This window comes from Fundulus heteroclitus, chromosome 14, assembly GCF_011125445.2.
Source record: "Fundulus heteroclitus isolate FHET01 chromosome 14, MU-UCD_Fhet_4.1, whole genome shotgun sequence".
Classification (NCBI taxonomy): domain Eukaryota; kingdom Metazoa; phylum Chordata; class Actinopteri; order Cyprinodontiformes; family Fundulidae; genus Fundulus; species Fundulus heteroclitus.
Window position 1 is genome coordinate 23,336,971 of NC_046374.1, and position 14,624 is coordinate 23,351,594.

The 14,624-nt window shown below is 42.4% G+C and overlaps 1 protein-coding gene across 5 annotated transcripts in view; it reads left to right on the forward strand.

Annotated features, from left to right (window-relative positions):
* Positions 1–6,296: 6,296 nt before the first annotated feature.
* Positions 6,297–14,624, forward strand: part of LOC105936124 (serine/threonine-protein phosphatase 2B catalytic subunit alpha isoform) — a 138,682-nt gene continuing 130,354 nt past the window's right edge. For 3 of the 5 annotated variants that reach the window (XM_036146577.1, XM_036146580.1, XM_036146579.1), the window contains exon 1: positions 6,298–6,652. In XM_036146577.1, the coding sequence (XP_036002470.1) occupies positions 6,592–6,652 (61 nt within the window). In that variant the 5' untranslated portion in view covers positions 6,298–6,591. Of the gene's footprint in view, positions 6,653–14,624 lie in introns of all 5 variants that reach the window. The other 2 variants (XR_004932550.1, XM_036146581.1) reach the window with 2 other exon arrangements.

Genomic DNA, 14,624 nt, shown 5'->3' on the forward strand with positions numbered 1-14,624 from the left:
AATGGCGTACATTGATTCTCACCTTCTTATAAACAAACATAAAGCAGAGTATAATTTTTATCAAAATCTGTAAAACAACGGGATCTCACCAGAATAACTTTCACATCTTACCACACATTCCTAATCGCCTTTACATCTGGACTTTGACCACCCCGTTCTAACATATGAATATGCTTTGAACAAAACCACTGTAGCTCTGTATGTTTATGGTTATTGTTTTTGCTGGAAAATGAACTTTGTCCCCAGTCTTGAAATGCCTGCACGCTCTTATAGGTTTTCTTCTAGGATTGTCCATTATTGAGTTACACCGTCTCATCAAGAATCGCCACACCATGACGCTGCCACCACTGTGTTTAACCATGGGATGTTGATTTCAGGATTATTTATGGTGCTAGTATACCATCTGGGAAGAAGGATCTGCAATAATGTTCCTTTGTGCACTTAGGATGCAGTGGTTTGTTATAGAGGGAAATCTCCATTCATGGGATGGGAGACATTGTCCAACACAGTGATATTCATTTAGCCAGAGTCCTTCAGTCTCCCGCCAACTACGCTGGGTCGAGGGGGCATCCCAGGACATCACTGGCCTTTCTGATGAGCTTATTTCTCTCAGCTGTAAATAAGCTGCTGCTTCGATAAACTAAAACACAGAAGATGGCTGATGCTGCCACAGAATTAAAAAAAAAACAACTTCAGGAGCGCCCCATGTTCTCCAAAATATCTTAGCCTCCTCAGCAGGTAGCCTGCTCCGACCCTTCCTGTAAAGAGTATCAATGTTGGGACTCCAGTCCAGTTTATTGTTCAGGTGAACACCCAGGTACTTGTAAGAGTCCGCTGTTTCAATTCCATTTGCCTGAATGTTCACGGGGGTCAATGTAGTGGATCTCCATCTACAGAAATGTATAACCAGCTCCTTGGCTTTCAAAGCGTTGCTTGGTGGTGGCTCTGTTGGTACCAGAGTCCTGTGTCCACTGTCTGTCCAACATATTTGTCCTCTCCAGTTATGAGGCCAACTAAAGAATGATCTGAGAACGTCTGAACGTGACAACCTGGGAAGTTGAGGGAGAATTCTGCAGAGTAGAGGGTGAAGAGGAAAGGTGCCAGCAGAGTTCCTTGCAGCCCACAGTATCCGCTGGGACATGTGGTGGGTGTTATTAAAAGCGCTGGGGGAGGGAGCATTCTCTTAGTGCTCCCAGGCTTCTCCAGGTGTGTCAGAACTCATTGCAGGAAGTAGGTGATGGCATCATCCAACCCTGATGCCAGGCTTGTAGGTAAACTAAAGCTGATCTAACAAAGACCTCCCCAAGGGGCCAACATGTTTGAGGACGAACCTTCTGAGGGTCTTCATCAGATGTGAGATTAGTGATACCGCCCTGTAGCTGCTCAGGTCCTTTGGATGTGTGGTTTTTTGTATCGCCACCACATGTTGAACATGAATTTCATGTTAACACACAACTGATCTGCACTGCACTTCAGGATCCTGAAGTTGATCCCATCTGGTTCAGATCATTTACCCATTTAGTTCATCCCTTGTGTTAGTGTCTTGGTCTATTCTTGTGCTGTTTGTTCCTTTACAACAAACAACACAAGAATTGTGTTGTTCGTTCTTTCTGTTGTTTGTTCCTTTAGAAACATTTCTCTGCTAGATTTTTTCCCCTGGGGTTTCTCTCCTCTGTTCAGCTCCTGTGTTCAACCGTTCTCATTTTCACCTGAGTACCCTCACCTGCATTATATGCCTTTCTTCACTCCTCCTTTAGTATTTAAATTCTCCAATTTTCGAAAGCTTCTGTCTTCCAGATTTTTACGTCTTCAAGACATCCTAACTATGAGATTCATCAGAATTTATGGATAAATATACCTGAGTACTATCATTAGCATAAAAGTGGATATTAAACTCATGATGTGTAATAAATTCACACACACTTTCTAGGAGAATATTATGATCAACTGTATCAAATGCACCACTGAGATCTGACTGAACAAGTACAGACACAAGTCCATTATCTGAGGCCGTGAGAATATCATTAGTGATTTTCCCCAGAGCTGTTTCAGTGATAAGCTCTGGAGCCTGATGGAAAAGCTACAAATAGGTCATTATTGTGTAAATGTTCATGTTTGCGAGACAAGCCCACATCATCACCTCTCCACCACTATGCTTGACCGTCTTAAGTGCTTGTACTAATTTGCTGTTTGGTTTTATTTGTCTAATGGGTATTTTGTGTATTTGCCAACCTCATTTGTGCTGTAATGGTCTTTTGAAAGAGGAGCAACTTTCTCTTACAATCCATTCGAATAACTGTTATTCAGTGTTCTTTTTTAGTATTTTGAGCTTTGACTTTTAACACATTAGCAAAGGCCTGCGGAGTCCCGAATGAACCCCTCGTTTTCTTATTAATGGTTTTCTCCAGTTAGCTAGTCATGTCCTTACTTTGACCAAAAACACACTTCTAAAATGTGTCATTTAATTGGAAGTAATTTCAGTAATTCAAGGGGAAACTCTCATCATTAGGATTTATTACCAAAATGGATATAGTTCTATTTACGTTAAAAGAACATTCTGGCTTACAGCTCATGTAAACCCCAAATTTGAATATTAAATTGTAATTAAGGGTAGTCAGGAAACGCCATTACACCATTTCACACTGAAGATCCTTCTTCAGCTGCTCCTTTAAGAATGCATTGACCTACTGTAGTGCGTGTGTAATTTAGGAGCTGCACAGCCTCAGAGAGGAAGGCCCTGCAGCAGCTTATTAGGTCTGAAGAGAGACTAATCTGCTGCCCCCACTCTGAAAGAACTGCATAGTTTGTGTTGCATCACAAAAGCCCTGAACATTTTCAAAGATGCAACACACCCGGGACACACTCTGTTCCATCTCCTTCCCTTAGGAAGTGGACACTGGGCAGATAAAACCTGTTAGAAAACCTGTTCTTTATCTGGAAGCAGTGATTGCACTAAACAATCTTGACAGCTGATGCAATGTGTGTAACACTAGTTACCATATGCAATAACCTTTTAAATGTGTAAATATTCTTGTGTATTTTCTTAATTTTGTTTTTATCTTTTTATGTTAACTTATTTTACCAGTTTTATAATGTATTTAGTTTATATTTGACAGATTCAATCTGCGCCCTGTTATTCTATGAGAATGACAATGAAGGTATGGTAAGTGGCTTGTACTTGTACAGCGCTTTAATTAATCTGATGACCCCAAAGCGCTTTACACTACAGTCAGTCATTCAAACATTAACACCCTGACGGTGGTGAGCTGTGTTAGAAACCACAGCTGCCCTGGAGCAGACTGACAAGAGGCGAGGCTACCATACATTGGTGCCACCGGGCCCTCTGACCACCGCCAGCAGGGAATTCAGGTTAAGTGTCTTGCCCAAGGACACAACGACTGAAACAGTAGGAGAGGGGGATTGAACCGGCAACCTGCCAATTGCTAGACAAACTCCCTAACTCCTGCAGCATTGTCGCCCCCTTGTTGTATCTGTCGCATCTTGTATTATCTTGTCTGTACATTATGTGCAATTAATACTTTGTCAGGGTTCCTTTTGCATGAACTACTGCACTTATGCAGCAAGACATGGATGCAATCAGCTTACAGGTGTTAGGGAGGCCAGGTTGCTTTAACAGCATCATCATCATCATCATCATCATCATCATCATCATCATCACTTGCATTGTTGGCTATGGTGTTTCACATCTTCGTGACAGCATTCCATCGATGAAGATTTAGGTCAGGCCAGTTTGCTGGCGAGAGACCTATCCCAGTCTCTTGCTCTAGCTCTCAAATATGACAATACTACCAAAGCTTTAGTTTTTTTTTTCTGGAAAGGAATCGTTTTCTTTTAAAGATCTGAATGAACAAGTTATCCTGCAAACCCCCTAAAATGAAAGATGGGAGGACAATTACCCGATAAGTTTTCATATCTAACTGAAAAGTTACAACTGTACTTTTGCAGGACCAAGCATATTTTGACTAGCTTCGTTTTCGTTAAAAGAATATTGACTCAGTGTAACATGCACATAATCTGTGACACTATCTGAGTTAAACGGAATAACTTATAAGAACTTAATCACTTCTATTCTTTATTATTTCCTGTAGGCTCAGTTCAGAGGAAGGTGTCTGCTTTTTGCAAAGGTACAGTGGACGGGGCGGATTTATCCTCTGGGTGGTGCTAGAGAGAGGAAATAAAAGCATCCAAAATTATCCAACCGGTTCCTGGCGTTTAATTTTCTGCAAGTATTTATTATTGTTTTTTTTTTTTTGTTTTTTTTTTGGGAGGGGGGGGGTTCCTAAGGTTCTTCAAAATCTCGTTTTGTTTTACCAACCCTACAATCCTGTTATAACTATTACTTATTTTTGTAAACTCTTAACAATTTATGAGTTTAAATCTGGACCTTACATTGTTGCACGTTCAGATTTTAAGCTACTTTTAATTCTATCTATCTATCTATCTATCTATCTATCTATCTATCTATCTATCTATCTATCTATCTATCTATCTATCTATCTATCTATCTATCTATCTATCGATCTATCTCACGTTTATTGTACCAATTTTTGTTCTATCAGGAAAAGTAATCTGTAAATTGTTAAGTTCATTAACAATTTGCAAGTTTGTCTTTGTTTGTGAAACATTTGATTACATTATTACCATTATTTTTAATGACTGCACAGTTGATAGCCCTGTTGCCTTGCATCAATAAAGGTCCTGGGTTCAAATCCAAGCGTGGGGTCTTTGTACAAGGAGATTGCATGTCCTCCAGCTGCATGTATGGGTTCTCTACAGGTACTCTGGCTTCCTCTGACAGTCCAAAAACATGACCATTAGGTTAACGGGTCTCTTCAAATTGCCGTTGGGTGTATGTGTGTGTGTGGTTGTTTGTCCTGCGTGTCTCTGTGTTGTCCTGTGATGGACCGGTGATCTGTCCAGGGTGTACCCCACCTCTTACCCAATGACCGCTGAAGATAGGCACCAGCCCCCACCAGTGACCCTACACAGGTAAATGCATATGGATGCGATTGGCGGATTACAACAATATTATTATTATTTGAAAAAGTTTTAAATATTTATTTATGCCATTTAATTATTTTCTTTATCTTATTTTTACAAAATTTCCTGAACTCATTAAGTGACACAAAAAGTGAACTAAAGTAAACAAGAGGTTATTTTTTTCCATATTTCTTCAAATGTAAAGGCACATATTCTATAACGCACCTTGAGGTAATAATAATAATATAATAATTTTGTTATAAGTAGTAGTTGTAATACATATATTTATTTGATCATATTCTGTCAACCATTGATAGCTGGAGATATGCACCAGCACCCCTCACAACCCCACAAGGGATAAGTGTCGGAAAATGGATGGATGGAAAAAAATTTAAATGCTTATTTATTTATGCCATTTATTTATCTTCTTTTTATTTATCTTTTACAAAATTTCCTGAACTCATTAAGTGACACAAAAAGTGAACTAAAGTAAACAAGAGGTTATTTTTTTCCATATTTCTTCAAATGTAAAGGCACATATTCCATAACACACCTTGAGGTAGTAATAATAATATAATAATTTTGTTATAAGTAGTAGTTGTAATAAATATATTTATTTGATCATACTCTGTCAACCATTGATAGCTGGAGATATGCGCCAGCACCCCTCACAACCCCACAAGGGATAACCATGTTGGAAAATGGATGGATGATTTATATTCTGACGTATATTGGCTTATTGTAACACAAAAATGCTCTCTCTCTCTCTCTCTCTCTCTCTCTCTCTCTCTCTCTCTCTCTCTCTCTCTCTCTCTCTATATATATATATATATATATATATATATATATATATATATATATATATATATATATATATATCGTTTATTTTTGTTTAATATTATAATGTTTGCATCAGACTATTGAGTCACAGAAGGAATATTTTTTCTGTCTCGAGATAAAAGTCAAGCACAGTTTCACAAATGAACTCTAAATAACATAAATAACATAAATTATCACTCGATAACAACACTCCTTGCTTTGTTTGTTTGATGTGTATTGTGGCTCACTCACGGAATAATAATACTATTATTATCATTAATAATAATAATAATAATAATAATAATAATAATAATAATAATAATAATAATAATAATAATAATAATAATAATAGTTTGAAAAAAACAAAAAAACGAGCGAGCGTGAGGAGAACGGAGTCGATCCATGGCTCTCCACCAATAGGAAGCCCCGGGGGGCGGGCCTTGGTGCGTCAGCAGGTTAGAGTGCGCACTGCGCCGAGCCAGCCAACTTGGTTCAGAGTAACAGTAAATCAGACCGAGCAGCTCCAAACAGCTCCTCCGGCTCCTGCAGTGAAACTGTAACCCCCCCCTCCCTAACCCCCCGTAGCAAGTATTTTTGGCCGCTCAGAAGAAGAACCCGGGTGTGATCGCCGCGGTCTCTTTTCCTCGGACACACTCGAAGAGTTGTTCGGCGAGAGCAACAACGGAGACCCCGTTTTTTTTTTGTTGTTGTTGTTCTTCAGTCTCCTCCTCACGTCTATTTGCACATCTTTAATTTCATATCACACTGGAAATGTCCGAAAACAAGCCGAATGATGAGCCCACGTTATCTACGACGGACAGGGTGGTGAAATGTAAGTGCAGCTCGCCGTTCGCACCGGCAGTGGCGTTGCTATTTGAAACGTGTTGCGGGGAAACGGGGCTCTCTCTCTCTCTCTCCCTCTCTCTCTCTCTCCTTCTTTTGTCGGTGCGCGCGGGGTCTGGTCTGGCGGCGCTCGCGCTTCGTCGCAGCGGCGGCGGCGGAGAGAACCGCTCGCTGGCTTGCATGGAGGAAGAAGGGTGTGAGCCGAGCTGTGACAGCAGCTGTGAACTAGGAAGTGAGGGCAACTTCAGCCTGCGCGAAGCTCACGCAGGACGCGGGTGGCTGTGGTGCATAAATGCAAAGAAAAAAAAAAAAAAAAACGTGAACGCACCGCCAGCAGGTTGACGGTCATGCTTTGTGTGTGTGTGTGTGTGTGTGTGTGTGTGTGTGTGTGTGTGTGTGTGTGTGTGTGTTTGGTGCACAGGATGCATGCAGATCAGGCATTGCAATCAGCACCAAATACCCCCCCCCCCCCTCTCCCTCCCCTCCTTCACTGTGCATGCATCATCAAGCAAAGCTTCATCTCTCCCTGTTTTTAAAAAGCTACACTCGATGTATATATGTGGTTATGGAGGGGGTGGGGGGGGGTGGCTCCTCCTGCCTCTCTCTGTGTTTACAGGTCTCACATTCCACCTTTGCAGCCTGCCATAAGAATGCAATAAAGATAATAATCAGTTACCCAGCCTACCCCCCCCCCCCCCCTTTTCAGTCCAAGGCTGCAAACTTTTAACTTTTTTTAGGCGACGGATGCACAAAACGATGCCAGAATCTGTTTGGTGTTTTGTGTCTGATCCGGCTCTGGCTGCAAATCAATACTCCAGCTCCTGCACTGTACATCACAACACGCCAATGTGCAGGGATCACAGCAAGCAGCAAGCACATCAGGGAATTCAGGCAGAGATTTTACATTTTTTTTATTCATTATTTGTTGCTCGGGCTAAGCTGGTTTGATTATCTGTGACAAGGAATGAGAAGAGCCAATAGATCAGGGGGTGGTGGGGGGGATTATTAGCTGTGCTCCAAAAGCTTTGCTGGGAGTGCACGAAAGGCACGAAAGCGAGCCGGCCGTGTTTCGGCCACGTTTTTTTTTTTTGGAGGAAAGTGGAGGGGGCAGGGTGTGGAGAGAATCACAGAATGTCTTGGGTGCTTTTGTTATTAATTTTTAAAGAGATCATACCCCTACAGTCTCCAGCAGCTTGAAGGCTAATGAAAAATGGATATGACAAGGTTCGCCTCCAAAGCGATTTAACAATCTCACTGGGCTGGTCGTGTCATGAAGATCTGGGGCTTGAGCGCTTTGCTAAAGTATACGTACCCCTTTAACTTTATATATATGTATATATATATATATATATATATATATATATATATATATATATATTAGGGGTGGGTATTGCCAAAGAAGTCACGATTCGATTCGAATCACGATTCACATGCCACGATCCAATTCTATCACGATGCATCACGATACTTCAATTATTGTGATGTATCGCGATGCATTGATCTATTTTCACTGAACACTGTTAGAAAAAAAAATGCAGCCATTACCAGTGACTGACTGGCTGTGTATGATCTGGATAGTGTCTTCAATTGATACATAACTGAAAGAAACTGAATTCATACATAGCTGTATTTATTGAAACTACTTTTGAAGGTATTGCCATGAAAACAAATATTACTGTGACTGGAGTGGACACACTGACAAAAAGTGCTTAGGATTTATAAAACTTAAAATAACAAAATAAGGATAATCAGTGCCGTTTACTTGGCCTCAGTGGTCCTTTAAACCAGTGAAGTGTTATTCCACTTGTTTTTGGCTGATGTTCGCCAACCATTCATGCAATTTTATTTATTTATTTTTTTTAATTAATAATCGATACTTGGCATCAGGAATCGATGCAGTAGATCGCAAAAATTAGAATCGCGATGCATCGTCATGACGATTATTTTGCACACCCCTAAAATATATATATATATATAAATGTGGAAACATTAAAATCACATAAGTCAATGTGTTTTTATGTTATTCACATGCGATAATCTAAGTGAATAACGGTTGCGTTAGTGAAACACGGTGGTGGGAGCGTCATGCTCAGGAGAGGCTGGCCTTCAGCCAGGTAGATGCGGAAGGTGGGCCGCCCACGATTCAATTTCAGTTTATTTACAAATCACTTTCCATTCGTTTATACAGCGGCGATTCAGAACCGGTCAACTCGAGGCACTTCAGAGAATCCGTTCTGTCCAATCAACCGGACGGCTCGGTTAAAAGGTTAATGTAAGGAAGCCCGGCGGATCGCGTGCGGTCGTTGACTTTGCAGCATTCGCTCAGCCTGTGGGTGAACATGTAGCCACGGCGTCGAGTCGTTGGCTCTGCAGCAATCCCTCACGTCGAGCACGGAGACAGTGGAGAGGAAATCTCCCCTTCAACGGCGTGAGCGGCCGTCTGGCTCCACCGGCCGGGGTGTTTGAAATAAGAAATGCTGTTTGAAATTTCCCAGGAGCCATCCAGGCAATTCTAACCTGACTCGCTCCACCTAGCTCCACTCACATCCATCTGGGACAGATCCATAGGAATTGCCTTTATTGAAGACTGGGCCTTATCAAAAATCCTTGCATATGATTGGATAAGCCACTTGTCTGTCATCTTTATCGACGTGCTATTTCAACCACTCACACCGAAGCTAACCCATGACACTGTGAGAGCGACGCAGGAAAAAACTAAACTTTTTTGTATTTAAATGTGTTCGTGGCTCTAGTGGCACGCGTTTTATTGACAGTGAGCTGACAGGAAGAGGGGGAAGACAGGCGGCAAAGCGCCGCGGGTCGGAGTCGATCCCGGGCCGACCGCGTCGAGGACTAAAGGCCTCCTAACATGGTTCCCGCTAACCGCTCCGCCACGGACGCCCCGGAAAACAAAACTTGCCAAATCTGGTCGGGAGAAGGGCGAAAACATGGTTTCCACCAACAAAAGCCTTCAGAGCCGTTCTCTGATGTTCTTTTAATGAAACAATATTAGGTAGATTGGACAACACGGAAGAAATAGCAGCATCAATGTTAACGCTTGCTTCCTCGATGCGAGTCGCCATTGCTGTCTGAATCAAAACAGTCTCATGTCACGATCGCTTCTCCACTACGTCACATCTATGCAACTCCAGCCCTGCGTCCTGATTGGCCAGACCATAAAATTGGTTGGAGAAATCACTTTCAATGGGAGAGGTCCCAGATGGATGTGAGTGAAGCTAGGCGGAACGACATACATATGGCTACAGTCAGGTTAGGCAATTCAGCCAGAGAGTTAAATCTCTGTATCGTTCCTGTTTCTGCTTGCAATGCGACAAAGAAAATGCTAGGAAAAAAAAAAACAGTTGCAGGGCACAGTATGACTCTTGACTTTAAGGCTATAATATTTCCCTGCATCTTCCTGCAGTGCTTAGTGAAAGGTCTGCAATTATCTTAATCAGGTATTGATTAGACATTATAGGGGGGGGGGGGGGGGGGGGGCTCTAAAGGCTCGCGCTGGTGGAAGTGCAATCCTCTCACCCGGCGTCTCGAGAACTCAGATGTTTTTGGTGATGCACCGGTGTTGTGGCAACACTGGACGCCCGGCTGTGTACATACAAAGCACCGACATGGCTGCAGGCCATAGGGTGTGAGGTAATTTGTTTTCAGCCGCCCGCTTCGCCGCGCCGCTGCGAGGCGTCGCTCCAAGTTATCACGAGAGCGCCGCAGCCACCTGTTTTCAGAAGGCATTATCATAATGGTCCTGAAAGCCACTGCTGCAGAGTAATTACTCCGTCCACTTTAATCAGCCTCGGCAGGGCAAGTTGGAGTGTGTGGGGTGGGGGTGGGGGGGGGGGGCTCTTCTTGTTTTTATGCTCAACAGAAATAAATATAGGAGGAAATGTCAGTTCGAAGCATTTCGCTTTAATGAACTATGTGCAGAAAATCTGGCTCAGTGGTGCACCATTACTGCAGCTTTTTAAGGCTTACCTGATTAAGTAGCTGCGGGATACGGATTATCCGTGACCTGTGGTAATCCCCATTATTCTCTCAAAAGTTCCAGCCACCGTCATTGTCAGCGTGCGGCTGAAAGTATTAAAGTATTAAAGGACCACAGCTACGTCCGGCGTGGACCGATGGGTGAATCTGGGCCTTGCTGGATCGGTTTGTCGGCGATCAAAGTGGAAAGTGCGTGTTGTTGTGAACGTCTGTCGGCTGTAATTTGCTTCCCAATGACCCGTTGGGCCTGTTGGGCGGACCTTCGCTGCCGTAGATGCTCACACCGAAGGTCTCAGAGTGGCACACGAGCATCTTCTGATGATGGGGGGGAAAGAAAGCAATATGCAAAATGTGTTTTTTAGCGCAACATTTGATGATAACCTCAGTTGATTGTTCTAATGTGTGCGGCCGTAATTCTGTCGCTGCGACGCCTCAATATTTTTCTTTTGTAGGGAATTTAATGTGGCAGACAAAATACCAAGAGCACGGAATAGCTTAGACTTGCACTGCAAAAATGGATCTAAAAATAAGTAAGTAAGTTAGTGTGTTTATCCTTGATTTGAGTAGGTAAAATGGATTATTTGCCAATGGAGTGAGTATTTTGACCCCTAAAATAAGATAATTAGTAGGGCTGGGCAACGATTAAAATATTTAATCGCGATTAATCACCCTGATTAATCGCGATTAATCGCGATTAATCGCATTGTATTTACAAACTCCAAGAATGAATTCAAAAGTAGTGTAAAGAACACTTTTATTTTAATGTTCTGCTGCCATATGAACAAAAGTGTTGTAACATTTGTAGCACTTATCAGTAACACATATTTAGTGTAAAGCTCAACTTAAACATGTAAAACAAAAAATAGCAATAATAATAAATTAAAGCTTATTGCCACTGACAGGGAATTCTCTTTATGGGGAAAAAATCTACCAAAAACAGGCAATTTCTGAGGTAACAGCAGGGAGCAGCATTACCATTTTATGTTCAATACCAAAGTTTAACTTGGCAGTGGTTCCAACTAACTTGTTTCTGTCATATTCCATGCTGGAAGAACTTTAAACTGAAATGCTTGCTAACTCGATATGCTTGCGTTTATTTGACGTTGACACGCGGTTTTTAGTTGTTGCTTTCTTACGTGCATATAGTGAATGGCAGGGAAAAACAGGCAAAAACACATGGATGCTTTGAAACGAGAAGCGACTTCACCGACGGCGTCGATGCAGACCCCCCCCCCCCCCCCCCCCCCCCCCCCCCCGCTCCGCTCCGCACAAAACTTGTTCCGGCCGCCAACTCACCGCCTCGCCTCGCCTAAGCTCGCTCGCGGTACCTGCGGGAAACACCGCCTTCCGCATGTCAGCTGTGTTTTTTTCCGGCCAGCACCTTTCTTCCTCTTTGAATCTGAGGCTGGGCTGACAGCGAGGTTATTGGCGCATTATCGCACCGCAGCAACAGACCTTCACAAAATAAAAGCATGTAAGCAACATGCGTTAATGCGCGTTAAAGAAAATATCGCCGTTAATAGTCTAATGAGTTAACGCAAAATGAACGCGTTAACTTGTCCAGCCCTAATAATTAGACATCCTGCACTTGAAATAAGACGATGGAGATGAGTTGTTCCTGTTTTAAGTGCAAAAATCTTATTCCATTGGCAAATAGTCTGATTTACCTGCTCAAATCAAGGACAAATACACTCATTTTAAGAACATTTTACTCATTTCTAATTCTGTTTTTGCAGTGTAGCTTAAACAAACTTTGTTGTCGTTTGTGTATTTTTTGTGCATACAGCTTACGACAATGTCATGACATTGCAATTGAAATGCAGCAGTGATAAGAATGTAACAGTGCAGGAGAAAAGCAGTTTAAAAAAGTGTGGAGAAGAATGTTCCACCACGTTTATAAAAAGGCGTTCGTTTGAAAAGTCCAGTGTTGGCAGTGCGAGATAATAATGGTGCAAAAAAAAATGCAGTAATTGTTTAGTTGTGTGCTTTTAAATTTAAATTGATTCTAAAAGAACAGCAAAGAACAGACCAGACAGATCAAGGGTGATGCAGCAGAGAAGCTTTGAAGATGCTCACCGTGAAGCGTGGCGGTGGGAGCGTCATGATGTGGGAAAGGCTTTTCTCCAGCTGGGGCGTGGAGGTTTGACAGATAAATACAGGAACCTGCCAACCCTGGAAGAACGGCTGCTGGAGGCGACGGAAGATCTGATGCGGGGATGAAGGTCGGTCTTCCAGCAGGACGACGACGCTTTAGACCAAATGGTTAGAATTGGTCCAGTCAGAATCCAGATGTAAGCCTGTAAAATTCACAGATGTTTGTTTTTTTGTTTGTTTCTTGGTAAAGGCAAGGCAAGGCAAATTTATTTATATAGCACAATTCATTACAGAGACAATGCAAAGTGCTTTACATGATTAAAATACAGCAATAAAAGCAAGTAGGGATAGAATGTAGAAACAAAAAAAGAACATTTGAAAACAGTAAAACAGTTTAACTTGAACATTCAAAGGCAATCCTAAACAAATGTGTTTTTAATCTCGATTTAAAGGAACTCAGGCTTTCAGCACTTTTACAGTTTTCTGGAAGTTTGTTCCAGATAAATGGAGCATAGGAACCAAATGCTGCTTCTCCTTGTTTAGTTCTGGTTCTGGTTCTGCAGCAGGCAGGCTGCCAGAAGACATTAGTGGTCTGGATGGTTGATACACTGATAACAAGTCTGTGATGTGTTTAGGTGCTAAGCCATTTAGGGATTTATAGACTAACGGAAGTATTTAAAAGTCTATCCTCTGAGATACAGGGAGCCAGTGGAAGGACTTTAGAACTGGGATAAGACTGGTAAAGATCACGTTAAAACACGACCATGTCAAAATCATGCACAAACGACAGGTTTGTGGTGATACCATGTCAGAGATGTGAAAAAGTGTCACAGGGTATGAATACTTTTGCAGTGGAGAGTAGTTAGTTAGCAGGTTGTCATGACAACAGCAGCGCTCCTGAGCAGAACAAGCATGGTAATGGTGTTTTTCCGTCACCAGGCTCCAGACTCAGGGGCCTCCTCTCCTGCCTCCCTGGCTGTTTGGACCCAAGCGCGCCTACTGATGGAGCGCCAGGTGCTTTTCAGCGAGGGATCTGACATTTGACCTTTTTGAGAAGAGCCCCCCCCCTTCAGCTCAGACTCACGTGGGCTGGAGAGGTGAGCGGCGCAGTGCCAGCTGCTGATCCCAGCTGCTGATCCCGGCTGGACTTGCCGAGTCGTTTATAGATCTGGACGTTGAGTATCGCCGCGTATCGCCGGGACTCTCCTCACGAGCCCCTCACCTGCACACCTGCCTCTCGTTTCAACGCCAGCCGCAGTATTTTTTTTTTTTGGTTCTCATCATCAGACGTAAACGCAAGAGGTGTGCAGAAGTGAAAGAGTTCCTGTTAGAAAAACATTTTCCTCATAAGCCTGCAGAAACTCTTTGCAGGAAGTTCATTATAAAACAGGGCTTCCCAATGGTCACCAAGCCAGTGCCCGTAGTCCTCATTTCTCATGAGGAATTTGGATTTTGTGCTTTCATAAGAAACCTATAAAAAGTGAAAATGGTAAACTATATTTTTGTTTTTAGGCCCTTTTTTAATCCAGTTCGGATTCGTTTTATGTTTCTCTATCAGTTTAGAAACACCAGGAGGATATCGAGCCAAAAGACTGCCGCACATTTAGGCTGAAGCTATCATAAATCTGCTGTATGCTGCAGGGCTAGGTGCTCAGGCAGTAAAGTTCTCACAAAAGTTTTAAAGTTAGTTCAGAAAAATCACCGATGGTAAGAAAACACAAGCTGTAGCGGCGCCGTAAACAATAATAAGAATCGTTAAATTCAATTAAAACGGCTCCAATGAAAGCGCTAAATGCTCTAATACTATTCTAGCCGCACTACCTGGAACAACGTGATCACTTTTCCTGCCAACGTGTCTACCTCAAGCTGTT